The sequence below is a fragment of the Heteronotia binoei genome, chromosome 11 (genome assembly GCF_032191835.1).
Source record: "Heteronotia binoei isolate CCM8104 ecotype False Entrance Well chromosome 11, APGP_CSIRO_Hbin_v1, whole genome shotgun sequence".
In the NCBI taxonomy this organism is placed as follows: domain Eukaryota; kingdom Metazoa; phylum Chordata; class Lepidosauria; order Squamata; family Gekkonidae; genus Heteronotia; species Heteronotia binoei.
The window spans coordinates 80,345,243-80,371,833 of record NC_083233.1 but is presented as its reverse complement, the minus strand read 5'-3'; the positions used below and the strand labels follow the sequence as shown (position 1 = coordinate 80,371,833).

Here is a 26,591-nt window from a genome sequence, read left to right as displayed (position 1 = left end):
CTCGGAAAGGACGCCTTGCTGCTGCCGCAGGTGTCAGCCCGGAGAGAGGCCCGGATCCGATCCTTCCTCCTGGGTGAGGGCTGGCGCGGGGGGGGGGGGGCTTGGTGGTGGTGCAGCTGGGCCCGGGCCGGCCGTGGTGGTGGTGGTGCAGGGTGACCATTTCATAGCGCAGAGCTTGAATGCGTGGAGGTTCTTTCTCCTCCCTCCCCGGCACTCAGCAGTAGGCCGCGCATTCCAGCAAGGTCTCCTTTGCCAAAACCTGGTGGATTTCCCCCCTCTACTCCCCGTTGCCCAAGGAAGAAAAGAGAGATGTGATTTAAGGTTCAGCTGGTTGGCCTGTGCTGCATTGGTGGGGGGGGAGAGGAAATCAGGAGTAGGGGCGCGTGTACCGATTCAGCTCCTTTGCTGAACTTTAAAATGTTAACAGGGTTCGTTTTGTAGGAAAATAGGTGGTGCAGATAATCCAGGGATTTGTTTATGCAGCTGCAAGGAGGGGGAACCCTCAGAAAGGTTCAGGAGCTGTGCTCCTGTGAGTTCTTGCTGAATTCAAGGCCTGAAAATGTACATCAACATTTCCAGAATATCAGTGTGTTCCTTACAGTATTAAATCAAGGTTAACAGCTGGCAATGGATGAAAATAGGCCTGGCTTTCTTTTTGTCAGATTGAACCCTAAATTCCGTGCTTGCGGAAAGTGATAGTGTTTTGGACCACATAACGTGCTGCTTGTTTTATTGTAACCAGAATGACAATGAATGTATGTGTAAATAGAAGAGTATACGTTTGGAACCCAATTCATTTGTAATACCTTGGCGATGCTAGCCTTTCCCATCCCCTTTTGTATTTTATTTACTGCAAGCGACACAGTGCAGCTACTGTTTTTCTGAATAGCCAAGGCTGCTCTCTGCAGAATGCTTATTTGGAAGTAAGCTGCACTGGAATCGTTTGATCTTACTTCCAGGTAAATGTGTGGTAGATCAGAGTGTTAGAAGTAAAATCCACTGGAATAGGTAGGATTTGATTACATTTAAATGCACACGAATGCCATCATTGCTCAGCGTTCAACATTTTTTTTCTCAGACTTGCTTCTGTATTCACAATGGGGTATTAAGCCTGACGCTGTGCAGAAGTACATCAAAGGTACCTGTTGTTTACACCTGCTTAGGCTGAGTATAAACTGCGAGGCACAAAATCCCCAATTCAGATGTTGAGGAATCGGCAGGGTAACCTTAGGGAAGCCTCTTCATCTCTGAACTATCCTGGACAGTAGCTGTAAGGATTAGGAGACAAAACACTCTAGAAATTCTAAGTATTAGTACAGAGCCTTAACCCAGGGGTTGCTAGTATGTACTGATCCTTTCCCTGGTATTTGTAAGAGTGCTGGCTCAATTTGTGTGTCCAGTGTATTTTTTTTTTCACAGCTGTCCTCCAAGAAGTTCCAGGTGAGGGGAGACACGTGGTTTGTGGCCCCCATTTCCTCCTCACAACAATCCTGAGGTAGGTGAGATCGAAAGGGAGTGACTGGACCAAGTTTACCCGGTGACCTTCACAGCAGAATGTGGACTTGAACCCATCTCAACAAGATCCCAGTCTGACATGCTCTATCAGCCATAATGCAATGAGTGTTGAAGTTATGGAACAAACATCTCTGTGCATAGCACAGCCAAGGTGGTATAGTAGTTAAGAGTGTGAGACTGAGATCTGGGAGACAAAGGGTCGATTTCCCACTCTGAAATGGAAGCTCGCTGGGTGACCTTGGATTAGTCATGCACTCTCAGCCTAACCTAACTCACAGGGTTGTTCTGAGAGTAAAACGGAGGAGAGGAGAACTCTAGGCAAGCAGCTTTGGGTATACATGACAGGGGTATAAATGACAAATGAATCCCAAAGAGAAATGAAGTATTAACATGTCATATAGAATAGTTTCATCTCTCACAGTTTGGGAAAATAGTTTTCCTATATGAGTGAAGTTACAGCTATGCCTTGGCTTTTGTTATACCAGTTGGAGCCTAGAAAAAAATAGCTTTGTAGGCCACAGTTTGACTAGGTTTGGCTCAGTTAATGGAGGGCCAAATAGCAAATCAAATGATTCCGCCTCTAAGGTGGGGTAGCAGAGTGGAAAAATAGAAATATTATTGGGAGGAAGTATGGCAGGACCTGCTTGCTGTTGTCATCCTTGTGTTAAAAGGTACACTGCTTTGGTCTGGCCGCATGTGGAGTATTGTTTGTAGTGCTGGAGGACTCAGTTCAAAAAGGATGTGGACAGAATGGAGCCAAGTGCAGGGGAGAGCGGGGAGGATGATCGGGGGCCTGAAGACCCTGCCCTGTGAGAAAAGGTTGAGGGATTTGGGAAGGTTCAGTCTGGAAAAGAAGGGGAGGGGGGGACAGGATTGCTCTCTCGAAGTCCTTGAAAGGCTGTCACTTAGAGGAGGAGTGCACGGAGCTGTTCCTTTTGGCAGCAGAGGAAAGGACTTGCAGCAATGGGTTTTAAATTAAGGGTGGGAAGGAACCGACTGGATATTAGGAGAAACTTTTTTACAGGAAGAGTTGTTCAACAGTGGAACCAGCTACTGAGGGAGGCAGTGAGCTGTCCCCCTCACTGGCAGTTTTTAAGCAGCGGCTGGAGGAACCCTTATGACGGATGCTGCTCTAGGCTGATCCTGCATTGAGCAAGGGGGTTGGACTAAGATGGCTTGCATGGCCCCTTCCAACTCCATGATCCTGTGACTCTTTGGGGGGTGAGAACTTCTTTTGTAAGAACTGCTCATGAATTCTAGCTGGAGATGCGATTACAGGAGAAATAACTTATGTTTCTTTCTCCCGCATTTACCTCTTTTAAGTTTCATTGTAATAAAATTACTTTTAACGCTTGAGCTAATAGAATAGTTTCAAAGGTGGCGGTCTGTCTCAGGTTAGATGCTTTTAAGCAATGAGGGAAATAATCCAGATCTTGAAACAGCTATTGGTAAGTCAGTTGAAAATGTCGACTGTAAAAAAAGGGCAAAAGTACCTCTTTTGAATCTAATCTGTGTTTTTAAATGCATTTTTGTTCCGTGTCTCTGTATCGAGCCTTTACTGGTGCCGAAACAGTTCAATGGGTGTAGTATTCTAGTTTGAGACTGGTAGCTACTGCTCGTAAGCTTTTGAATGCTTTTTAAACAATGCTTAGTGCTGCAGTTCTTAATTTTGTTTGTTTTGAAGTCAGGTTTTCTATTTGAAACATGAACAAATAGTTCATTTGTAGCCATGGAGAACAAAAATCTGGAGGAAAGAGGTATATACATCTGTGCTTGTGGCAGCAAGTGGGGATACCTACTGTGTTTAACTTGTTAACTTTTTCTTTCAAAGCATTTGTAAGGAATCTAAGTTTCCTTACTCTACAAAGTACTTCTGTTGCATGGAGACTCCTGGCCACAGCATTTATCATAATTTTTGCTGTACTAATTTCTGCTTATTATATATGAAATTAATATTAACAGGTGGAAGTCCGAGCTACTGCAGAGATTCCTAAATGTGTGACCTATGTTAATTTTTTTCCTTTGGAACAGCAAGCTCTTGTATCTTATCACAGACTGCTTTTGAATTCTGCTTGAAAGAGCAGTTTGGCATGCTGTGTGTAGATGGAACTAGTGCTCTGTTATTCTTTAGGTCCTGGAGAAATAGCAAATCATCTTGTGAGAGCCAGTTTAGTATAGCGGTTAAGTGCGTGGACTCTTATCTGGGAGAACCGGATTTATTTCCCCACTCCTTCACATGCAACTGCTGGAGTGACCTTGGGTCAATCACAGTTCTTGAAAGAGCTGTTCTCCTTGAGAGCAGATCTCTCAGATCCTTCAGTCCCCTCCCCCCACCTCACAGAGTGTCTGTTGTGGGGAGGGGAAGGGAAAGGAGATTGTAAGCCACTCTGAGACTCCTTCAGATAGTGAAGGGCAGGGTATAAATCCAATCTCTTCTTATATGAACATACGAACATATGAAGCTGCCTTATACTGAATCAGACCCTCAGTCCATCAAAGTCAGTCTTGTCTACTCAGACTGGCAGTGGCTCTCCAGGGTCTCAAGCTTAGGTTTTTCACACCAACTTGTCTGGACCCTTTGTAGTTGGAGTTGCTGGGGATTGAACCTGGGATCTTCTGCTTACCAAGCAGATGCTCTACCACTGAGCCACTGTCCCTCCCTATTTCTTTTTCCCTTCTTCTTCTTGTGGCATATATCAGACTTCAGGGGCTATATCCACTGCTTCATATTTTAGATTCTAAATTAATTTTAGTCTGACTAAATATCACTACATGTTCATACTTTCTAATCACCATTCTATTCTGGATGTCCCATATTTATAATTTCTTGATTAATCCTTAATATCTAGGTAGGATTAATTTTTTTTCTGTCATTGATTCTCTGGAACCCAACATCGGGTTTTATGGTACTAATTTCAAGGTATATGAAATAGTCTTTCCATTTCCTGAGAACCTGGGGATCCAGTTGCCTAGAAGTTATTCCAGTCGTTCTAAAACAATTTTGAACAAATGTATGTTTAATCAAGATGATTAAAGGTAAAGGTTCCCTCCCGTCCCTTAGCACTTTTAGCCTTAACACTTTTGTGCTGTGTATTTGGTCATGGACCGTAATAAAGCAAACTGAAACGGAAACTTTTAGCCTATTTGAATTAAATATTAAACTAGGTTGATCTTTTTACAGTTGCTATGATTACAGTGTTTTTGCTGCCCTTTAGAATATTGGGAAAATACAGGAACGTAAGAAGAGCACAGTTGTTCAAACGGGGTAGGGAACATTGGCTCTCCAGATGTTTTTTTCCCCCTACAACTCCCATCAGCCCCAGCCATTGGCCATGCTGGCTGCGGCTGATGGGAGTTGTAGGCAAAAAACATCTGGAGAGCCAACCTTCCCTACCCCTCTAGTCCAATATAGTGTTGTGCTCAGTGGCCAGCCTCTTTTTGTGGAAGTCCATCTGCAGGGCTTAGAGGCTGAGGCCTTCCCCTGATGGTTTCCTCCCGGCACTGGTATTCATGGGCTTGCTGCTTCTGAACGTGAAGCGTCCCTTTAGTCACCGCGGCAAGTAGCCACTGATCATCTTATCCTCCATGGTGTCTAATCCCCTTATAAAACATACTTTTACTGCTGCTGAAACAGTGAAGTGATTTTGAGGGCCTCTCCCCCCCCCCCCCCCCCACGATAGCTGATTAGTGTCATCTGGAGGGCATCTACATGTGGAGTACACATAAACGGACCATGCTTGCAAGGTGCTAGACCATATTTTATTTCCATTGTGCGGCCAAAAAGCCAGGAGATTCATAAGCAGGCCTCAGATTCAGCAGGAGCTCACAGGAGCCCAGCTCCTGAACCTTTCTGAGGGTTCCCCCTCTTCCTCCCCACCTACCTTGTCCATTGAATAGGAGGTGCAGCTGCATAACAATCCCTGGATTAGGAGAGCGGGCAGCCAGCCAGACACCAGGGGCTTTGCCACGCCCCCAGCAGCCCTCATTAACCCCTGGAGAAACCTGCACCACTCTTTCTCCATTCTTATGTGATTTTGGGCAGCAGGTGGCTTGCTGACCTTTTGACTTGTGGGGAGGCAGGAGAGCCCCAGGCGAATGAGGCCTGCTTGGGCTGGCTGGATCTCTAGCCAGCCCAAGCAGGCATCGCTTGCCCGGGACTCTCCTTTCTTGCATCAGGTTGCTTTGGGCTGGGTTGGGGTGGGGTGGCATATGCTAATGAGCTCTGTCACCTATTTTTCTACAAAAACGACCCCCGTTCATAAGTCTGAATAATATGGACAGATTGGGGAGACTGCAACTGCTGGTTCGTTCAGCACTGCAGGTCTGCTGAAAGGGTGTGAGAGATAGCGCTGAGAAAAGGTAGAAGAAATACCTGTTTGCTGGCAAAGTGCATGGAAGGGTGTGGTTCCTGTGTGGAAGAAGGCAGAGGGGTCAATCACAGTATGGGTGGTGGTGGATCCTGAGCATCTAGCTGTTGCTTTCTGTTTTGTCCCCACACAGCCAAATCTAAAACAGTCCCGTAGTCAGAAGCAATTCTCTTTGTCCCATCTGGAGGGATGTCATTCAAGCAAAGAATTTAACTGACAACAAATGAAGGTGCTGTTAAATCCTGAATCTGGAGAAATTTTTTTTAAAAAAACAAGGAACTATAGACAGAGATGCTTAAAAGTTTCAGTCAGTTACTTAAGCAAAAAGAAAAATCTTTGTAATTCTTGTTTGCAAAAATACTCTCTTTTTAAAATACATGAATCCATCCAAATAAATTAAAAAAAAATATTTGGCCCATCTCTTGGATCGGTGTGAAATAATGGTGATCTGTTATTCTTTAGCAATTTGAATCTAATAGGCTAATTTCACAAAATGCTGATCTCGTTAGCACCAGGAAAGGGATGAAGACTAGCGGTCATGGAAAGGATTTCTTTAGATTCATTTAGCCTCTTGGTCTTGCTGAGGCTCAAGGTGGATTAAAATATACAGAAAGCGAATCGATTAGACGGCGTAAGGTATTCAGTAAACAGTGCAGAAGGATTAGGATTACAGAATTGGAAAATGGCACAAAGTAAAACTGTCTAAACCAGGGGTGTCAAACATGTGGTCCGGGGGACGAATCAGGCCCTTGGAGGGCTCCTGTCTGGCCCATGAGCAACTCACTGCCATCTCCTTTCTTCTCCCTCTCTCTTGCTTCCTTCTGCATTACAGTTTGCTTTGCCAGACTTGCTCAATTGCACAGGAGCTACAGAGTAAAGCCTCTGTTTTCTCCATTGGCTGAGGCTCCTGTCTTGGGGAGGAAGGGAGGGAGGCTCTCTCAATCGCATAGCAGAGCTACTGAGCCAAGCTTCTCTTCCTTTTATTGGCTGAGGCTCCTCCACCTCCTGGTCCCCTGGGAAAGGAAAGAAAGAGCCAGAGTTTCTTTTGCCCAGTTCCCTCAATCGTACCGGAGAGATACAAAGAAAGCACCTTTAAGATCAATGAGTGCTAATGTTTTAAGCATGTTTTATTTTAAGCTTTAAAAAAAAATGTGTTTGTCTATGTTCTTTATAAAGTTTATATCTCCACTACCTGGCCTTACATTTTGTGATACACACGGCCTAGCCCGACACGGTCTCATTTATGTCAGATTCGGCCCTCATAACAAATTTGTCTAAATCATGGTAATACCCTAAAACAGAGAGAATAGGAAAGCTGTTTTGAGGAGCCTCTTGGTAATTGGCATAATGAGTCATTTAGCGGGTAGGTAGGAGTTTCACTTTCTGTTGAGCATTAACTCTGTTTAGGTTTCATAGTTCCTCATAGTTCAGTTATGGCTCTGTTCCAACCCGCATCTTAAGACAGTGTCCCACTGGGTTGTTGTTTTTTTTTTCTTTCAGGTGTTCTGTCTAGTAGTTTGTAATAGCTGTGCTTTGCAGCCCAATGCTCCTGGGATTTAGATAATTATATTCAAGAATTTTAAAGCTTTACTGAACTGTATTTCTCCAGGTAACTCCTAGCACACAAGTCTAGCACAGAAATAAATTCAGAATAATAATGTCAGTATCTAAACATTTAGCACCACCAAGGCTATAAGCTTATATAGTTAAATTATTAATTCTGGATGAAAATGCTGAATGTAGAATGGAGTGTAGGAATGTCAGCAAATATACCTCTCACGCTATAATATTCCGCAGTCTTATTTTGGAAGACTCGTCACTTGATTCATTGGGACTAAACTTCTGCATAAACATGCATAGAATTGTACTATAGTCAAGACTTGCCCTTAGGCCCATAGTCAAGGGGAGTGGCATTTGGGGGACAGTGTCCCCCATTAAAGAGCTCCCTCCTGGGCTAAAAAAAAAAATCAGAGAAAAATTTTCCAAAACATACTTTAAAAAAAAATAAGGTGCACATGGGATGTCCAAAATAACCCTGGGTGCAGTCAGCTGCGGTCTCATTTTCTTTTTTCTGGACCAAAAAATAAATAGGTTTTTAAAAATGCAAAATAAAATAATAGAAAATTGCAATAAAACAGAATTGCAAAATGCAAAAATGAGTGTTGGAGATTCCTCCCCCTCCCCTCCCCATGCAGACAAGGAAGCCCATAGAGTCACAAGGTGGGGGGGGGAAGAGGAGTGGATTCTGCATGGGATGGAGAAAGTAGAGAAATAAGTACTTTTCTCCCTTCCTCACAATACAAGAACTCAATGAAATTGCTGAGCAGTCAGGTTAGAACGGATAAAAGGAAGTACTTCTTCACCCCAAGGGTGATTAACATGTGGAATTCACTGCCACAGGAGGTGGCGGCGGCTACAAGCATAGCAGCATCAAGAGGGGGTTGGATAAAAATATGGAGCAGAGGTCTATCAGTGGCTATTAGCCACAGTATGTATGTATGTGTGTGTGTGTGTGTGTGTATGTGTATATATATATATATATACACACACACGTGTGTGTGTGTATATATGTGTGTATATTTATGTATCTATATGTATGTGTGTATACACACACATATATTGGCCACTGTGTGACACAGAGTGTTGGACTGGATGGGCCATTGTCCTGATCCAACATGGCTTCTGTTGTGTTCTTATGGATAGTAGCCTTCCACCCCCTTGAAGCTGAGTCCTCTTCTGCTGACTGCTGGTGGGGGATCTTCCAACTCTCTTATTTCTCTCTTTCCCTTGGCTCCCCTGCCTCATAGGATTTCCCAGTGTCTTGCCACCAAAAAATTTCTGGCTACACCTTCTTGCCCTGTATACTTAGCTGGTGGAAACTTTGGTCATTTCACATTTTGAAAGTCAGGTATAGATCCCCACTGAGTTTTGAAATTTTCTAGATGTAACTGACTGAGCCACTTGCTTACAACCTGACAGGGTTATTCTGGTGGTGGCAGAATATTGCTCTGTTTTCTTGAGAAGATTTAGATACAAGGACTACAGAATTAATATTCTGGATTTGATCTCATGTTTCATTATTGCAGGAAAAGGATTATGCGATCTTGCTCCATGTACGATCAGTAGCGAAGCCGAAATGAATTTTAAGATTTTTACGAAAGCAGATCTTAATTGATCGGTTTTGAATGTTTGGGTTACTTATGTGCTACAAATTTCAAAGAGCAAGTTCTCAGCAGCCCATTGTGTATGCACACATGCTGGTTTATTTGGAGTGCAGGCTTGGGTTGCTAACACATCCTCAGGGCACAAGCTCAGGTTACCTCTAGTAGCCTGAGTATCATTGCACATACAAGCAGCATTAGATTTGCAGCTCTCTCTTATCCCACAATTCCTGGCAGGAGCCTCTGTAAATGTGCCACGGAGAGAGTGCTCTTCCAAGTCCCCTCCCGCACAGGGCACAGTTGTCAACACCATGTAAGCATTTAAAGGGTAATTAAAAACCAGGCCTGAATGTACCCATTCGTCTGATAAGCCAAACTTGATTGGAAGTAATGCAAGCTTCATTCATTAAAGTAGTATTTTAAAAGAGGGTCCATCAGCAGAATTTTAAAGAAGAAGAAGAATTGCAGATTTATATCCTGCCCTCCACTCCGAAGAGTCTCAGAGTGGCTTACAATCTCCTCTGTCTTCTCCCGCCACAACATTTGCCCTGTGAGGTGGGTGGGACTGAGAGAGCTCTCACAGCAGCTGCCCTTTCAAGAACAACCTCTGCCAGAGCTATGGCTAACCCAGGCCATTCCAGCAGGTGCAAGTGGAGGAGTGGGGAATCAAACCCGGTTGTCCCAGATAAGAGTCCACTCACTTTACCACTACACCAAACTGGTGGGGCTGAGAGAGCTCTCACAGAAGCCGCCCTTTCAAGGACAACCTCTGCCAGAGCTATGGCTAACCCAGGCCATTCCAGCAGGTGCAAGTGGAGGAGTGGGGAATCAAACCCGATTCTCTCAGATAAGAGTCCACGCACTTAACCACTACACCAAACTGGCTCTCTTCCTTTTCAAGGAAACTGCCTTTTCAATAGCACTAAGATTCTTTTTAATTCATATGCTTGTTTTTGCTGTTGGGAACTGACAACCCGGTAACAAAGTTCTCACCTCATCGCTCGGGCTCGCTCTCGTGAAATTTTTAGAGCCGATGGATTGTCGCATGGAGTTTCATCAGGGGCTTTATGCATGATCTGTCACTCCAGACTAGTGTGACCAACATATTCCTGGATGAGGCAGTGCAAGATAGAAGAATTTCTGGTAATGGTACGACTAGGAATCTTTCCTCCCTGTCCTAAATGGTGTCCCTGAGTGTATCTCATGTGAGTTGCCATTCACTTCTGGTGGGATAGTAAAGTCCAGAACTTTGGTGGCTGTTCCGGTGAGGGCAAACGCTGACTATTCAGCCCTCGTTCTGGGTGGTTCAGCCCTTGCTGGCCAATCTTACGGGGAGGCATGTGCCAAGGGTCACTGAAGTGTGCTGAAATCTTCTCCATGTGCACAGCTGGCCTGTTATCATGCTGGGCCTTTGACTCTGGTAGGGTAGTAATGCTCTGGATTCCTGGTGGAGGCAGAAATAGTTGCCGACATCTTATGTGGTGTTGGCCTTAATGCAAATCAGTGGGGAGTAGCACGGCCTTCGCAGTGCTGCTGCTGGATACTCTGCTCGTTCAGCGTTTTCATGATTTGCTGTGTCCAGGCGCAAGCTGTGACTAGAGCTCTCCAAAGTAAAGCCCTTGAAGACATTTGAGTGAAGGGATCTAATTTATGTGTTTGATAGCAATCCATTTTCCCAAAGTACTGTACAGGGGCGTGGTTGGGACTGACAATAAAAACCAGTGTTCTCAAAAATCTGCAAACGATCCAGGAGAGGCAGAAGGAACTAATGTTAAAATAGGCATGTTGTTTTCGGTGCCTGATTTATTTTGATCTTCATGTTCAATTGTCAGAACGTACATTGTTGGCCTTGGGGGCGGGGGCAGGATGTAGAAAGGATCCATTGTGCACTGCCGATTTGCAGCATCTTTTCCAATACATTGTGGGTCCTGGGATGTATATATTAGGTCAGAGAAATCCATCTCAGTTCACGCCACTGTGTGAGATGGAGGGTATGTCCTGTGGAATTCATAGTGAAAAATATGAAGGTTGTGGGAAAGAAGATGTTATCAAAGATTTCAGGTTTTCACGGCTGGTAACATCATTAGGGTTTGTAGACTCTTTCGGGATCAAGTGCCGTGTTCTACTGGAGAAAGTTTTCCTTCCAGGCGTTTCGTTCTCAGCTGCGGAGAACATCCTCAGTGGCGTTGCAGCCGGAGCAGGCGCTCAGACCTTCTTGGCTGCTGTGCATTGAGTGGGGCCAGGGCTGCTGGAGAGCTGCTATTTCTAGGCTGGAGGGGGTGTGGTGAAAGGGCAAAGCCTAGAAATAGCAGCTCTCCAGCAGCCCTGGCCCCACTCAATGCACAGCAGCCAAGAAGGTCAGAGGGCCTGCTCCGGCTGCAACGCCACTGAGGATGTTCTCCGCAGCTGAGAACGAAACGCCTGGAAGGAAAACTTTCTCCAGTAGAACACGGCACTTGATCCCGAAAGAGTCTACAAACCCTAAAGAAGATGTTGTTTTATGTCAGACATAATTTTGGTAGCAACACTGTTCAACATGGGCCATGGTGAAAGCTGACCTCCCATTGTCAGAAAGGAACATGTTGCATCTAAAAAAACACTTTTAAAAACCAAAATTATCCTGTTAATCCCCACCTTGTGTCTCATCTTATACGGACCTATCCAGCTGTGGTCTATAAGGCACCAGGCATGCTGCTGATGCTGTGTTAATAATAATTTGCCCATCATGTATGTGAAATGGCGGATACCTGTATAATAACAACAGGCATGCATGCCTCTCAGAGAAACCACATGTTTCTAAGAAGCAGAGGACGGCTAGAAAATATGTGAGTTATTAGAGGGGGGGGGGATTCCCAGACAGAGCTTTTCCCCAGTTAATTTTGGTTTTGGAACAAATAGGTTTTAAGCAATTATTTGTCTTTCACTTTGTATGAGTATTTTCTCTTTACTATTCATAATTAAAACATTTGTAAGCTTTCTAAGTATATGCATTTGACCTGAATTTTTTCCAAACAGGAGCAGCTTTTTATTGAGGTTAGTGTACTTTGAGGTGATGAAACTCCCAGGAGCAAAGAATACTGTGGGTTATCAAGTAGCGTGAGATTCTTGTGTACAAGTAAAATTATGCTTTAAGAGCCCCGCGGCGCAGAGCGGTAAAGCTGCAGTACTGCAGTCTGAGCTCTCTGCTCACAACCTGAGTTCGATCCTGGCGGAAGCTGGGTTCAGGTAGCCGGCTGAAGGTAGACTCAGCCTTCCATCCTTCCGAGGTCAGTAAAAGGAGTCCCCAGCTTGCTGGGGGGAAAGTGTAGATGACTGGGGAAGGCAATGGCAAACCACCCCATAAAAAGTCTGCTGTGAAAACATTGTGAAAGCAACGTCACCCCAGAGTAAAAAAACGACTGGTGCTTGCACAGGGGACTGCCTTGACCTTAAAATTATGATTATGCATATAATTTCTCAGACTATGGTTTTGAAAACTGTTGACTAATGTACCTAACATCTATGCTGAATATCAAAGATTCAGGTTGGTCAGCTGCACCTTTAAGTCCAACATTGGTCTTAAAGCCCTCTTGAATAAAATTGCGTTGATCTTAAAAGTGCCACTGGACTCAAACGTTGTTCTGCTATATATAAAAGTAATTTTACTAAATGAACAGTTGTAATAAGTCTGTTGAAACCAGCAAATTAAGAAATGTATGTCTAGAACAAGTTGCTGTTGTACCCCAACGTAGCGGATACAAAAGTAACCCCAGCCTAGGATAATATGAAAATTACATGTGGGAACCAGAGGGAATTCTTAGAGGTGTTTGGGGATAGCAAGTTGCCATTAAAAATTCGGTTGCTTTACTAGGATGCAGCCTGTTTCTAACTTATTGATGGGGAGATCTACCTAATGTTTCTAGGTTCTTAAAATTGTGTTCTGTGGGTGCTGTGATGGGTATTTCTCTCTGCTGTGTTCTCTGTGGCTTGGACAATGTGAGTTTATCTGGAAGAGGATAACTTTCTGGCAGGGTGAGGGATGGGTTTGGCTTCATGATGCCTGTTCAAAATGGCTTGTCTGAGTTCCCGCATATGTTGCTCCTTATATCTAGGACCAGACTTGCTGTTTTTCTTGTTTGAGGAAAGGTAGCGGCCGGCGTTGAGAATGCCTTCTGTTTTGTTCACCGTCTTCTCTGTTTATTAATTTCAGAGGTCGCAGCAGTGGCAAAGGGCCGCCTCAGCCTTCGGTAAGGATGTATTTAAGTATTCCACAGAGTGCAACTGATGCTTGTCTAATATTTATTTATTTTTATTTTAAGTTTTATTTACGGTATTATGGTCTGCCTTTCTCACAGGGACCCAAGGCAGACAGAGTCAGTATAGAGTCAATAGGATGGGACATTCCAGTAACAAAAACATTAGTATTTTAGAAGTCTGGAACCACAGTAAGCCACGCATAGCAGTATAGACCACAATCCCAAATTGTTTGTCCAGGTAAATTTGAACCATTTTGTACAGCGCAGCCCTATTAACCTGTGCAAGAAAAGCCCTCTTGAATAATTCAGGTTTGCATAGTTTGCAGAAAGCTGCTGATGTGAGGTTGTCATGGAGGAGCACAGGGAGAGGGTGTGAAAGGCAGAAAGTTCGGGCATCTTACCTTTATATTTATGCATTTATAATTCAAATTTATAGACCACCCTACTCCTGAGCACTCATGCCTCAGGGCGGTGAGCAACGTAATGATAAAATAGAATAATGTAATAATATACATGATAGAACAATATTTATTTTTTATTTTATTAGATTTATATCACGCCCTCCCCTGACAGGCTCAGGGCTGCTAACAGCAACAAATCAAACCACACACGTAACTAATATAAATAAAATGCTATGATAAATGTGAGCTTTTCTGTGTCAAATTGTGTTAACCGTTGAAGGAATGCAGCAAGATATTTGCAAGTGAGATTTGTTTGTAGATACTGTGAATGTTTTATCATATACACACATGTATATACATACATTGGTGGTATATAGGCATAATAGTGTAAAGATTTTGTTGGTAGCACCCAAATATGTTTGAGACTTGAATCCTTAACTCCTGCCTTTTGTAAAGGGGGTATGAAAAAAATCACTAAAAATTGCTAGCTGTTGTAACTATTGCAGTAAAGGGCAACTAGGATGATTAAAGGGTTGGAATACTTTCCTTATGAAGAAAGGTTAAAACTCTTTGGAGAAATGTCGACTGAGGGGTGATATGATAGAGGTTTACAAGATTATGCATGGGATAGAGAAGGTAGAGAAAGAAGTACTTCCCCCCCCCCCCTTTCGCACAATACGAGAACTTGTGGACATTCAGTGAAATTGCTGAGCAGTCGGGTTAGAACTGATAAAAGGAAGTATTTGTTCACCCAGAGTGATTAACACATGGAATTCACTGCCACAGGAGGTGGTGGCAGCTACAAGCATAGACAGCTTCAAGAGGGGATTGGATAAGCATATGGATTGGATAAGCATATGGGTTATGGCACTTAAACACAGTACCTGATTTAAGCACATAGTATAGATTGCTTACAAGAGCTTCATGCCTTGCATTGCTAGAAACATTTATTAGTGGTACATAAGAACATAACATAAGAGAAGCCGTGTTGGATCAGGCCAATGGCCCATCCAGAAGAAGAAGCATACAAGAAGCATAGACCCATTGTTGTCTTAGATGTGTTGTCTGGAAACTCTTCTCATAGGGCAACAGGTATCCTTAATACTCCCTTACTGAGTTAACTGCTAACATGGTGTTTTTTTTAAGGATAATTGGTGATGTCACAAACCAAATGTGTTTCAGTGTGGCAAGGTAACACATCCAGGCAGTGAGGCAGCCCAAAGAGGAGACAGTCAGCTGATCTAGTTTAAAAAAAAAAATATGGCTTTTTCATTTTTCCTCCCTTCTGGCTCACAAGACTAAAACTGACAAAGAATGGAGGGAGGTTCCAGTCTCCAAGCTCTGGCATCACTGTGTGTTCGCTTGAGCAGACCCACCAGAACAAGCTCCCTGGGCAATGTTTCCAATTTAATAGGATTGCCGGAACAAGGACCAGAGACTTGTGATGTATGTTTGTAGGGGTATTGTATACTGGGCCATTTTACAGTTGTGCCCATCACTCTGTATCAAAATTCCAAAAGTGACCAAAGTCTCAAAAAGTTGGCCGAGAGAGAGACACACATGTGTACACGTGGACATCTTAGGACGCTGAATTATGTGTCTAATAGCATTTTGCATTTGTGTGATACTGTGATAGATGTGTCACCCTGACCAGCTGTCTAAGGTGTTTTGTGGGGGAGGAAGGTCAGGCGAGGTAGGAGAGGTTAGTAGTTTTGAAGCCTTTTGATCAAGTTAGTAGGGCATGGAGAAATAATTCATAATGCTTTGATTCAGAACTGGATTAATCAGACTGTTAGCCTGTAGCTTCCTAGGGCAGCAGTTTTCTCCTAATATGTGAATGTTAGTGATGTAATGTCTTAATATTTATTCATTTTTAGTGATACGTAATTTGATGTCTAATGAAATTTTTCTCTTGTTTCAGATATCTTCTCACGGCATCTATGCAAACATGCGAATGGTTCACATACTTACGTCTGTTGTTGTAAGTTCTTTTCATATGGAATGATCTCTTGTAACTGCAGCATTCTGTAAAGCACGTCGCAGCAAGTGTATGTGGAAGTTCCCTGTTTTATGGCCAGGGAATAATGTGCGCTGTCTCTTTTCCCAATCTTTTATCTACTCTTGTTCCTGTGTCCTACCAAAACTGAAGCCTTAAATCTGCACACTAAGCGACACTTTTAAAATGTTGACAGTTGAGAAGTGAGAAATGAGTCATCTGGACAACCTCCCAGTCTTAAAAAAAAAATCAGATCCGCTGTGCCTCCCCTAGTATATTTGCAAGTGCTTCAAGTGAACTGGAACTATTTTTATGATGCAGACAGTTTTGAGTTTTCATCCTCATTCTAGAGGCTCACCCCTCTAAGGCTCAGAAGCAGCATAAGACCTAGTAATAAGATGCAGTGACTAGAAAACCCAGCTTCCAGTTTTACTACTCAGTTGAGATACTTGGTGTTGATGTCTTTCTGCTTATAAATAAATTTATCCCTTATTATTTTAGGAAAAATAATATTGCTGACTTCTGGGAACTCAAGGTTAAGTTAACAGGGGATGGAGAATATGTAGTGGGGCAGTTTCATTCTGTTAAGTTAGATCAAGATGGATAGCTGCGTTAGTCTGTCTGTAGCAGTAGAAAGCAGCAAGCTGTCCAGGAGCACCTTAAAAACGACCAAAATCTGTGGCTGCAGGGGGTGAGCTTTTGTGAGTCGCTGCTCCCTTTTTCGGATGTCAGCTTATCCGAAGAAGTGAGTGGTGACTCACAAAAACTCATAGCTGCTGCAAATTTTGATAGTTCTTAAGGTGTTAAGTTGTTCCTGTTCAGCTTTACTAGTTGCTTCAAAATAAAAAAGGTAAAGGTAGTCCCCTGTGCAAGCAGCAGTCATTTCTGACTCTGGGGTGACGTCGCATCACGACGTTTTCATGGCAGACTTTTTACGGGGTGGTCTTGCCATTGTCTTCCCCAGTCATCTACTCTTCCCCCCCAGCAAGCTGGGGATTCATTTGACCGACCTTGGAAGGATGGAAGGCTGAGTCAACCTTAAGCTAGCTACCTGAACCCAGGTCCCGCCGGGATCGAACTCGGGTCATGAGCAGAGCTTGGACTGCAATACTGCAGTTTACGAAGACTGCATCTAAATTCTTAATATCTAATTACATAAATGAGTTGGGAAAATTGATTTGGGGCTGGGGAGCGAGTGAAGACTTTGTCCAGTAGTTTACCGAAATGCTTTTATATACTTGCACAAACTGCCCTGTGAGGTAGGACAGCTTCTCGTGGCTCAATAATGCTTAGTTTTATAATCCCTTTATTAGAATGAGAACTCCTCTTTAACAAAATTGTTATTTTGTATCTAGGGATCAAAATGTGAAGTACAAGTGAAAAACGGAAATATATATGAAGGAGTTTTTAAAACTTACAGTCCTAAGGTAAATCCATTTATCTCCCCCCTTTTTTCTTTGCTACTCTTCTCAGCTAATTGCTTGCTAAAATTTAACTGTGTTTTGAATGCAGAAATGGTTCTGGGATCTGGTCTTTTGGTTGTTGCTTGAAGCTGCCATGCATAGAATTAATAAATGCGCAACTCACAGAGTTTTAGGATTTACTGTTTTTTTGGGACTGGAAATAATTGACAGACTTTAAAATGAATCAGTCTCTCCCTTGACTGTTTTGCTTTCATGGCGGATGTTTCCGCAAACCTGCAGGTTTTACTAGAGTAATTGTTGATGAATATAAGAACATAAAAGAAGCCATGTTGGATCAGGCCAATGGCCCATCCACTCCAACACTCTGTGTCACATAAGAACATAAGAAAAGCCATGTTGGATCAGGCCAATGGCCCATCCAGTCCAACACTCTGTGTCACATAAGAACGTAAGAGAAGCCCTGTTGGATCAGGCCAGTGGCCCCTCCAGTCCAACACTCTGTGTCACATAAGAACGTAAGAGAAGCCGTGTTGGATCAGGCCAATGGCCTCTCCTGTCCAACACTCTGTGTCACATAAGAACGTAAGAGAAGCCCTGTTGGATCAGGCCAATGGCCCATCCAGTCCAACACTCTGTGTCACATAAGAACATAAGAGAAGCCCTGTTGGATCAGGCCAGTGGCCCATCCAGTCCAACACTCTGTGTCACATAAGAACGTAAGAGAAGCCCTGTTGGATCACGCCAATGGCCCATCCAGTCCAACACTCTGTGTCACACAGTGGCCAATATATGTGTGTGTATACATACATACATACATACATACATACATACATACATACATATATATATATATATATATATATATATATATATATACATATACATACATACACACATACACACACACACACACCGTGGCTAATAGCCACTGATGGACCTCTGCTCCATATTCCTTTCCAATCCCCTCTTGAAGCTGGCAATGCTTGCAGCCGCCACCACCTCCTGTGGCAGTGAATTCCACATGTTAATCACCCTTTGGGTGAAGAAGGACTTCTTTTTATCTGTTCTAACCCGACTGCTCAGCAACTTCATTGAATGCTCACGAGTTCTTGTATTGTGAGAAAGGGATGAAACTGGCAAAGCTGGCAGGTGGATACTGAAGTTTAAGTGTTTAGTGCTGAAGTCCAGGCAACTGTACAACTTGTCATATCGTGTTCCATTCAGTTTTTTAAACCAGAAACAGGGATGAGCAATTACAGCTTTGCCTATTGATAATGTAAGGATCTAATGTCAGATTCTGTCTGCTTGCTCTCCCCCCCACACACTTTTAAGTTGTGTATTTTTGCTGCTATTGAAATTAACTTTGTTATCCGCCAGAAAGCGCTAGCTGCTGCATGCCCATAGAGAAACGAGGGTTCTTGCAGGTCGGGAGACCACATTTAATTTGAGGCGGTTCTCTTTTCAACCAACCTGCAAGAACAGTAATGATTACTTAAGCTGTCTTAATACAGTTTAATTGAAGTTGATTTACTGGTTGTGTGAGTAATGGCATGTGGTCATGCATTTCTTCAGAAAGAGATACGCATTCTTGCTGGCTCATTTCTCTAGGAATTTAGATTTAATCTTGGCTAAAATTTGGGGAGGATATTTACAAGATTGTTTGTGTTACCTGCATGCACTCCGGACAGTAAAAATGGCTCCCTTATATTTCAGTGTGATTTAGTGCTTGATGCCGCTCATAGAAAAACTGCAGAATCCAGTCTGGGGCCAAAACGAGAAGACATAATAGAAAGTATCCTGTTCAAGTCTTCAGATTTTGTTATGGTGCAATTCAAAGACATGGATTCCAGTTATGCACGAAGAGGTATGTTGATATATGTCAGGATGTGTGTGTGTGTTTTTTAATGCCAGCTTTCCTTTTTAATTGCATTAAAGGCTGCGTGTGTTGTTTCTAGTTAGGATTTAAGGGACTGCCTTGTCGTAAATCAAAACTTCAGTCCTTGTAGCTTAAGGCAAACTTAGTGCTGAGTCTAGCTGCTCTTCTGGTTCCTTGGTGAAGAGGACTCTTCCGCCCACTATTACTGAAGAAACCAGCGAAGGCCTTAGATCAGGGTTGACCAAACTTGCTTAACATAAGAGCCACGTAGAATAAACATCAGATGTGTGAGAGCCACAAGACATGAACGTCAGATGTTTGAGAGCCGAAGGAAGGAAGGAAGGAAGGAAGGAAGGAAGGAAGGAAGGAAAATAGATGGGGAGGGAGGGAGAAGTGGAAAGAAAGCAACTTTAAATGCCTTCTTTAAGCTGGCCTACGGGGTGGTGGAGGCTTCGAGAGCCGCACAATATGCGTGAAAGAGCCACATGTGGCTCCTGAGTCACCGTTTGGCCACCCCTGCCCTAGATGTAGAAAGCCCATGATTTGGTGCTGGATTATGGATGCTACCATTGGATCCCCATTTGCAGCCTTTTGGAACCTTTACAGGGCAATCTTATGCAGAAGTAATCTACTCTAAACCCTTCAATTACAATAGATTTAGACCAGCATAACTCTGCATAGGGATAGCACTGTTAGTTTCATGCTACCTTCAATACTCAATGAAAATCTTTTGTGCCTTATAATTGTTGAGGGCTGAAAGGGAGGGTAGAAGCTAGTGTGTTAGCTACAGTGTATTGAACACATAGTTGTAACACAGATTGTTGAATGACATTATGGAGACATACTGGGGCGGGGGGGGGGGAAGGGTAGTCAGGCCTCAGATTCAGTGGGAGCTCACAGGAGCTCCTGAACCTTTCTGAGAGTTCCATCTCCTCCTGAGAGTTCCACCTCCTTGTCCATTGAGTAGTCTGTGCAGCTGCATAACAATCCCTGGATGAGCTCCACCACCTATTTTTCTACAACATGACCCCTGGTAGTAGCTATTTTAAAATTAATGTGGACTTTTGGGCTCCTAGTCAGTTTCTCATGCTCACAAAATAAATATTTTTCAGCCTTTTTTTTTTTTAAAGGACTTTCTTAGAAAGTGGAGATGGTAAGGTATTGGCAAGGAAGTTAAAGGAAGTTCAGTTAGTTTCAGATCACCAGCTGGACTGGATTCATAAGGGGTAAAAGGAACAAGCAGTTAAGCAGGTGAATGAAATTGTGTTCTCAAAAGGTGGAGAACACTTAAATGCCTTAGGACCACGCCTTAGATTCAGCAGGAGCTCACAGTAGCACAGCTCCTGAACCTTTCTGAGGGTTCCCCCTCCACCTCCCCACCTTGTCCATTGAATAGTAGGTGCAGCTGCATAACGATCCCTGGATGAGCTCCACCACCTGTTTTTCTACAAAGCCAGGCCTTGACTTCAGTAGGAGCTTACAGGAGCACAGCTCCTGAACCTTTCTGAGGGTTCCCCCTCCTCCTCCCCTTCTACCTTGTCCATTGAATAGCAGCTGCAGCTGCATAACAATCCCCGGATGAGCACCACCTGTTTTTCTACAAAAAGACCCCTGATGATGATAATGATGATCAGGCCTTCAATTCAGCAGGAACTCGCAGGAGCATAGTTCCTGAACCTCTCTGAGGGTCCCCCCTCCTCTTTCCCACCTCGTCCATTGAATAGTAGGTGCAGCTGCATAACAATCCCTGGATGAGCTCCACCACCTGTTTTTCTACAAAGCAACCCGAGCTTAGGACTTAGAGCGAGGGGAAGCTCCTATGTATTCCAGTGTGCGGGGGTCATACAAGCACTTCATTATGAGAAATAAATGTTAGCATATTAAGTATTTGAAAAGAGAGAACTTTTTGTTTCCCTAGTTTTTCTTTTGTCGGGGATCCAGTGCTGCTTGGTACACTTGGGCTAGGCTGCCAGTGCTGTCTTTCAAACGAAGCCCAAGTTCTTGAGTTGAGACCAATGCTTGCTAAAATTAGTTTACCTGCTGGGTCTCTCCAAGCTGCAGAGGGAAGCAGTCGAGGAAGGTAGATGTGTGTGTGCGAGGGCGGGGGGGGGGGGGGGGAGAGAAAGATCTGTGCCTTCTAGGTGACATCTGAGGCTTTCTTGGACTGGTTGAACAGGAAGCTCCATTAAATAACAAAGGGATTCTTCAAGCTGTAGCGGAGTTTGCATTTGCATGGGTGGAGGAAGAGCTAAAGTCTAGCATTCTGGCCGAGGAGGATTTCTGGGGAATTCTGAGCACAGGAAGTGCAGGTCAGCTGACTCTTCTGTGCATCAGCTGATCTGTCCTGTGCACAGGACCGAGACGGGGGGATGATAACTGCTTGTGTCAAAGAACCGGCACTCTGAATCTCTTCTGCCCGAATTGATCGGTTTTGATAAGTGGGAACGGCCGTTCATTCACGAGATGAAGTTGTGTTCCAGGATCATTGTTAAACCCCCGAGTCAGCCTGGTCTAATATGGAAATAGCTGATGAGTGTCGTTCATTAAATCAGTAGAACAAAGTAGGAGTCCAGTTGGCACCTTTAAGACCAACAAAGTTTTATTCAAAATATAATCCTTCGTCGGAAGAAGTATGCCTGTATACGAAAGCTTACGTTCTGAATAAAACTTTGTTAGTCTTAGAGGTGCAACTTGACACATACTTTGTTCTACTGCTTCAGACCAGCGTGGCTGCCCACTTGGATCTATTCATTCATTCATTCATTCATTCATTCATTCATTCATTCATTCATTCATTCATTCATTCATATTTCGATTTGTATCCCACCCTTCCCACCAAAGTGGCTCAGGGCGGCTTACAGCATATAAAAACTAACAGGTTTGGCTTTAAAACATTACATAGCAGCAGTTAAAACAGTAGGTATATGGGAACATATAGAGCCGGGGCTACGCGAGCTGCACTGGTTACTGATTGTATACCGGGTCCAGTACAAAGTGCTGGTTATTACCTTTAAAGCCCTATATGGCCGAGGACCGGCCTAGCTGAAGGACCGTCTCTCCCCGTATGAGCCCCAGAGAGCACTGAGGTCAGTAGGAAAAAACAGACTGACTACCCCTGGGCCAAGAGAAATTAAACTACAGAACACTCGCACACGGGCCTTTTCGGCTGCGGCCCCATATCTTTGGAACCAACTCCCAGAGGAGGTGCGGGCCCTGCGGAACCTTGATCAGTTCCGCAGGGCCTGCAAGACCACCCTCTTTAAATTAGCTTTTATGAACAGCTGAATTATAATTCTACAACGAAGAAATATCCGCCATCAGCATTAATGATGATGATGATGATAATGATGATATTGGATTTATATCCCGCCCTCCACTCCGAAGAGTCTCAGAGCGGCTCACAATCTCCTTTATCTTCCTCCCCCACAACAGACACCCTGGGAGGTGGGTGGGGCTGGAGAGGGCTCTCACAGCAGCTGCCCTTTCAAGGACAACCTCTGCCAGAGCTATGGCTGACCCAAGGCCATTTCAGCAGGTGCAAGTGGAGGAGTGGGGAATCAAACCCGGTTCTCCCAGATAAGAGTCCGCACACTTAACCACTACACCAAACTGGCTCTAACTAGAATAGCGTCAATGATAACGTTATGGTTTGCTTTAATTAATGCTCTAACTGGTTTTTAAGGTTAAATTAATGCTCAATTTTAATGTTCTTAATGTAATTGTTTTATTAATGTACCATTGGTCATTGTGTTGTTTATTACTGTTCTATTTATTAATGTACCATTGGTCATTGTGTTGTTAGCCGCCCTGAGCCTGCTTCGGCGGGGGAGGGCGGGATACAAATAAAATTTTACTTACTTAATAAAACATAGAACATAAAAACCAGCGGTCTGTCAGAATGCACACTACCTCCATCCAAAATTCTCAGTGTCGGTTAGTTGTAGGCCAGCCGGAAGAGGACTGTCTTGCAGGCCCTGCGGAACTGCCCGAGGTCCCGCAGGGCCCTCACCTCTTCCGGCAGCTGGTTCCACCAGTAAGGCGCCGTTACCGAGAAGGCCCGATCCCTGGTAGATTTCAAACGGGCCTCCTTTCATCAAATCAGTAACTCCTGGGATCTTTCAGACCTTACAGTATTTGATGAATGTGCTGGATTCTGGGATGTGGCATATTCATGGCTTATAGAATCAATCATAAGAGTTGGAAGGGACCTCCAAGGTCATGCAGGAAACTCACCAACACCTCCCCCTAAATTCACAGGATCCTCATTGCTGTCAGACGGCCATCTAGCCTCTGTTTACAAACCTTCACGGAAGGAGAGCCCACCACCTCCTGAGGAAGTCTGTTCCACTGAGGAATCGCTCCAACAGTCAGAGCGGTTCCTCAGTGCTTGGTCTAACTGGCTCTTTTTATTGGGGAAAGCTTTTGCTGCTAGCGGGTTAAAGTATTTACTTCTTACTAGCCGTGCAGCAAAGATGACCGCCGCTGCTGTTTGCTTTCTTCAGCAGCTTTCAAATTTTGATGGTGCCTAGTGTGCTTGTGGTTCGGCAGTATGGACTGAAAGAGGGTAAAGACGTTGTCATGGATGTCAGTCTTTGGAGCACGGGAAGTACTATAGAAGTTACACTACATGTGAAAGAGAATGCAATGTGGCTGTGTACAAAAAAACCCCCTGAATTTGCACCTGCGTTACAACCTGACTTTAATTTTACTTTCTTTCTCTTCCCATGTTTGTTGTAGTTCCTTCAGAAACAGGTAATTGATTTGGCAGTCTACTCTTTCTGCACCTTGACTTAGCATAAATCTGTTTTTAAAAAAAACACCAGCAAAACTCTGTAGTGTGTAATGTATGTATTTGCAACTTCAGCTGCAGCTTTTGGGCACTAGAAATCATGCATGCTGCAAATTGGTGAATAAATACTGGGATACTTCTCTTTTGGGAGTGGATCTGGCCCTTGCACAAACTTCAGCTGTTCTCCCCCCCCCCCCCCCCCACTCTTAGTCACCAGACTGTTGCCTTAAATGTATAGAATGGACTGAGAGACTTTGATCTCTTTTATATGCCTCAAAAAGGTGTAAGGGGGAGCATGAAGAGATTACTTCTACAACAGACATCCTAGTGAAGACAGTAGTGATACTAGAGCAGTAGTTGTTATTTCAGTTGAGCGACCCACCGTGGCTTCAGCCAGACTCTTTTCAGTGGGTCATTCTTGGTGGTAATAGTTACCTTCATCCTACTGGCAGTAGTTTGTGCTTTGGCATTCTGTCTGTCCTTAGAGCTTAAGGTACATTCTCCCTACCCTTGGGTCTTTTAATGCAAAATACCTGAATCTTATCTTGCATGCGTTGTTAGAGATGCCATTTTTGTTTTCAAATTACTGCTAATTTTCTTTCATGTATTTTCAGTGAAACATTGGTGGTTCAGCTAGTTCTCAGGAGGAAAGCTGGGATACAGATCCATTTGATCTTCTTTATAGTTGGTTTTAACTTGAAGAATAATTCCCAGAATTGAAAAATCTGACTTACATTGACTGGATCTAATAATATATGTAAAAACATGATCTCTTCTGTGGGAGTTCTGTTATTTTGGCCGTCAGAGAAACTTGCATATCTGTTTCCCAGATCGTTTGTGAGCTTGAGAGTAGGATCTTTTCAAATAAGATCTGTGTACCTCCTTTTCTTAAAGACTTTACTATATGTGGAGTTTTGTTTCAGTCTCCCAGTGAGAGAGACTAGGGATTATTCTTGGTACCCCTGGACTCTTTTATGACAGATGATACATGTGTGAAACCTGGAGTTCATGTGTCAGACACATTTGAGGTTGTCTCAAAGACTTAGTCCTTAGCATGTGTAGAGCACTTTCTGCATTGTAAGTGTTCTGCAGATGTTATTTTGTAATCCTTAGCAAACCGGTATCACTAGTGCACGAGTCCTAAGATAACTTTCATTTCTCCTCTAGTGTAGTGTAAATGCTGTTTTAAAAAGAATTAAAAGTAGTGGGTTTGGAAGCTCCTTAATTCCATAGTGTGCTTGCCAGGGATCCTTGGGATTCTTCAGAAAATAAGGGGTGCTCCCAAGAAAAGGTTAACAGTAGCTGGCTTCCTTTGACCAGTGCTGGCTTCCATTAACCCAGTTGTTGGTTTCTTCTAACCTTGGGGTGGCCAAACTCACTTACTGTAAGAGCCGCATAGAATAAATGTCAGGTATTTGAGAGCCGCAAGACATGAATGTGAGATGTTTGAGAGATGGAAGGCAGGCAGGCAGATAGATGGGGGAAAGAGAGAGATGGAAAGAAAGCAATTTTAACTTTAAATGAGTTCTCCAAGCTGCCGGCTGGCTTGACTTGGAGAAGTGATTTAAAGAGAGAAATGCTTTCTCCAAGTCAGTTGATGGGGGGGGGGGTGATGGGGTCTTTGAGAGCCTCACAATATGCGTGAAAGAGCCACAGTTTGGCCACCCCTGTTCTAACCAGTGTATCTGATCTCTTCCCACACTGCACAGCTGCAGGGAAGCATGGCTGCGTTTTAGGGCACAGACTTATTTCAGTCCAGGCAACTCTGCCATTGGAAAGGCTAGGATGGTGCTCTAGAGTGTGCCCTAGAATGCCCTGCTGGGGTGCGAGGGGTCTGTGCGAGAGGAGTGGGATCCCTGCAGCACTCCAGAGTGCTAATGCTGGGGGACTGAGCAGTCCAGCAACACCTTCTAGCACTGCTCTGCTAGGCGGGAAAGGAATCATCAGCCACTATCCATTCCGGCCAGCCCATTCCACGCTGACCCACCCATTCCATACCAGCCAACCTATCCAGAAACGCACCATGGTTAATGGTACTGAAAGGTGCTGAAAGATCCCAGGGAATCAGAGTCATGGTATATCCTTGTGCAGATGTCAGTAATCTGGGCACTCAGGGCAGTTTCAGTCACAAAACGGGTCAGGAACCAGATTGAAATGGACCCAGATAAATGGTTTCATTCGAGAAAGTGGAGTTGCAAGGCTGCCGCTAGCACCAGCCGCTTGAGAACTCCACCTCAATAAGGGTTCATAGGCGCCAGTGCGTCACTGCTCATGACGGTCTCTTTCAGAAGGTAGCCATGTTGGTCTGCAGAACAGCTAAACTCAGGCTCGGGAGCACCTTAGAGAGACACAAGATTTTGGGGGCAAATCTTCCTTTTCTAGCTGTCTCCTTCCAGCTAGTCAGAACCACCTGAAGGCAGCAGAAGTGGGTCTCCTGGACCCAAGGGATTAATCTCCTGCATGGTGTTAATAAGCCAAGAAGGACAAAGGGAAGGGTCTTGTCCGGCCACCAGAATGAGAGCTCTCGCACTGATCAGCTCTCAAATTAAGCGAAAGAAGAGGCTGCCTAAGGGACGGGAGCTTCAGCAGATGACCAGATTCTTAACGGCTCTTCTTTTACTTTTGTTTTCTAACTGTAGATGCTTTTACAGATTCTGCAATCAGTGCTAAAGTGAATGGTGAACACAAAGAGAAGGATCTTGAACCCTGGGATGGGGGAGAAGGTTCCACTGCGGAGGAGCTTGAAGCGTTAGAGACTGATGTTGTAAGTACATCGTGCCTTACACTGGTGGGGTGGGCGGCATCTGGAGCGGAAATGTTCAGGTAA

The 26,591-nt window shown here is 44.0% G+C and overlaps 1 protein-coding gene across 9 annotated transcripts in view; it reads left to right on the top strand.

The window, feature by feature from the left end:
- Positions 1–13,155: 13,155 nt before the first annotated feature.
- The window catches only part of ATXN2 (ataxin 2), a 62,566-nt gene continuing 49,130 nt past the window's right edge, over positions 13,156–26,591 (top strand). For 3 of the 9 annotated variants that reach the window (XM_060250289.1, XM_060250285.1, XM_060250284.1), the window contains exons 1-5: positions 13,157–13,269; positions 15,601–15,660; positions 17,031–17,102; positions 18,813–18,963; positions 26,404–26,528. In XM_060250289.1, coding sequence (XP_060106272.1) covers positions 15,628–15,660; positions 17,031–17,102; positions 18,813–18,963; positions 26,404–26,528 — 381 coding nt within the window. In that variant the 5' untranslated portion in view covers positions 13,157–13,269; positions 15,601–15,627. Of the gene's footprint in view, positions 13,270–15,600; positions 15,661–17,030; positions 17,103–18,812; positions 18,964–23,712; positions 23,728–26,403; positions 26,529–26,591 lie in introns of all 9 variants that reach the window. The other 6 variants (XM_060250288.1, XM_060250287.1, XM_060250282.1 and 3 more) reach the window with 4 other exon arrangements.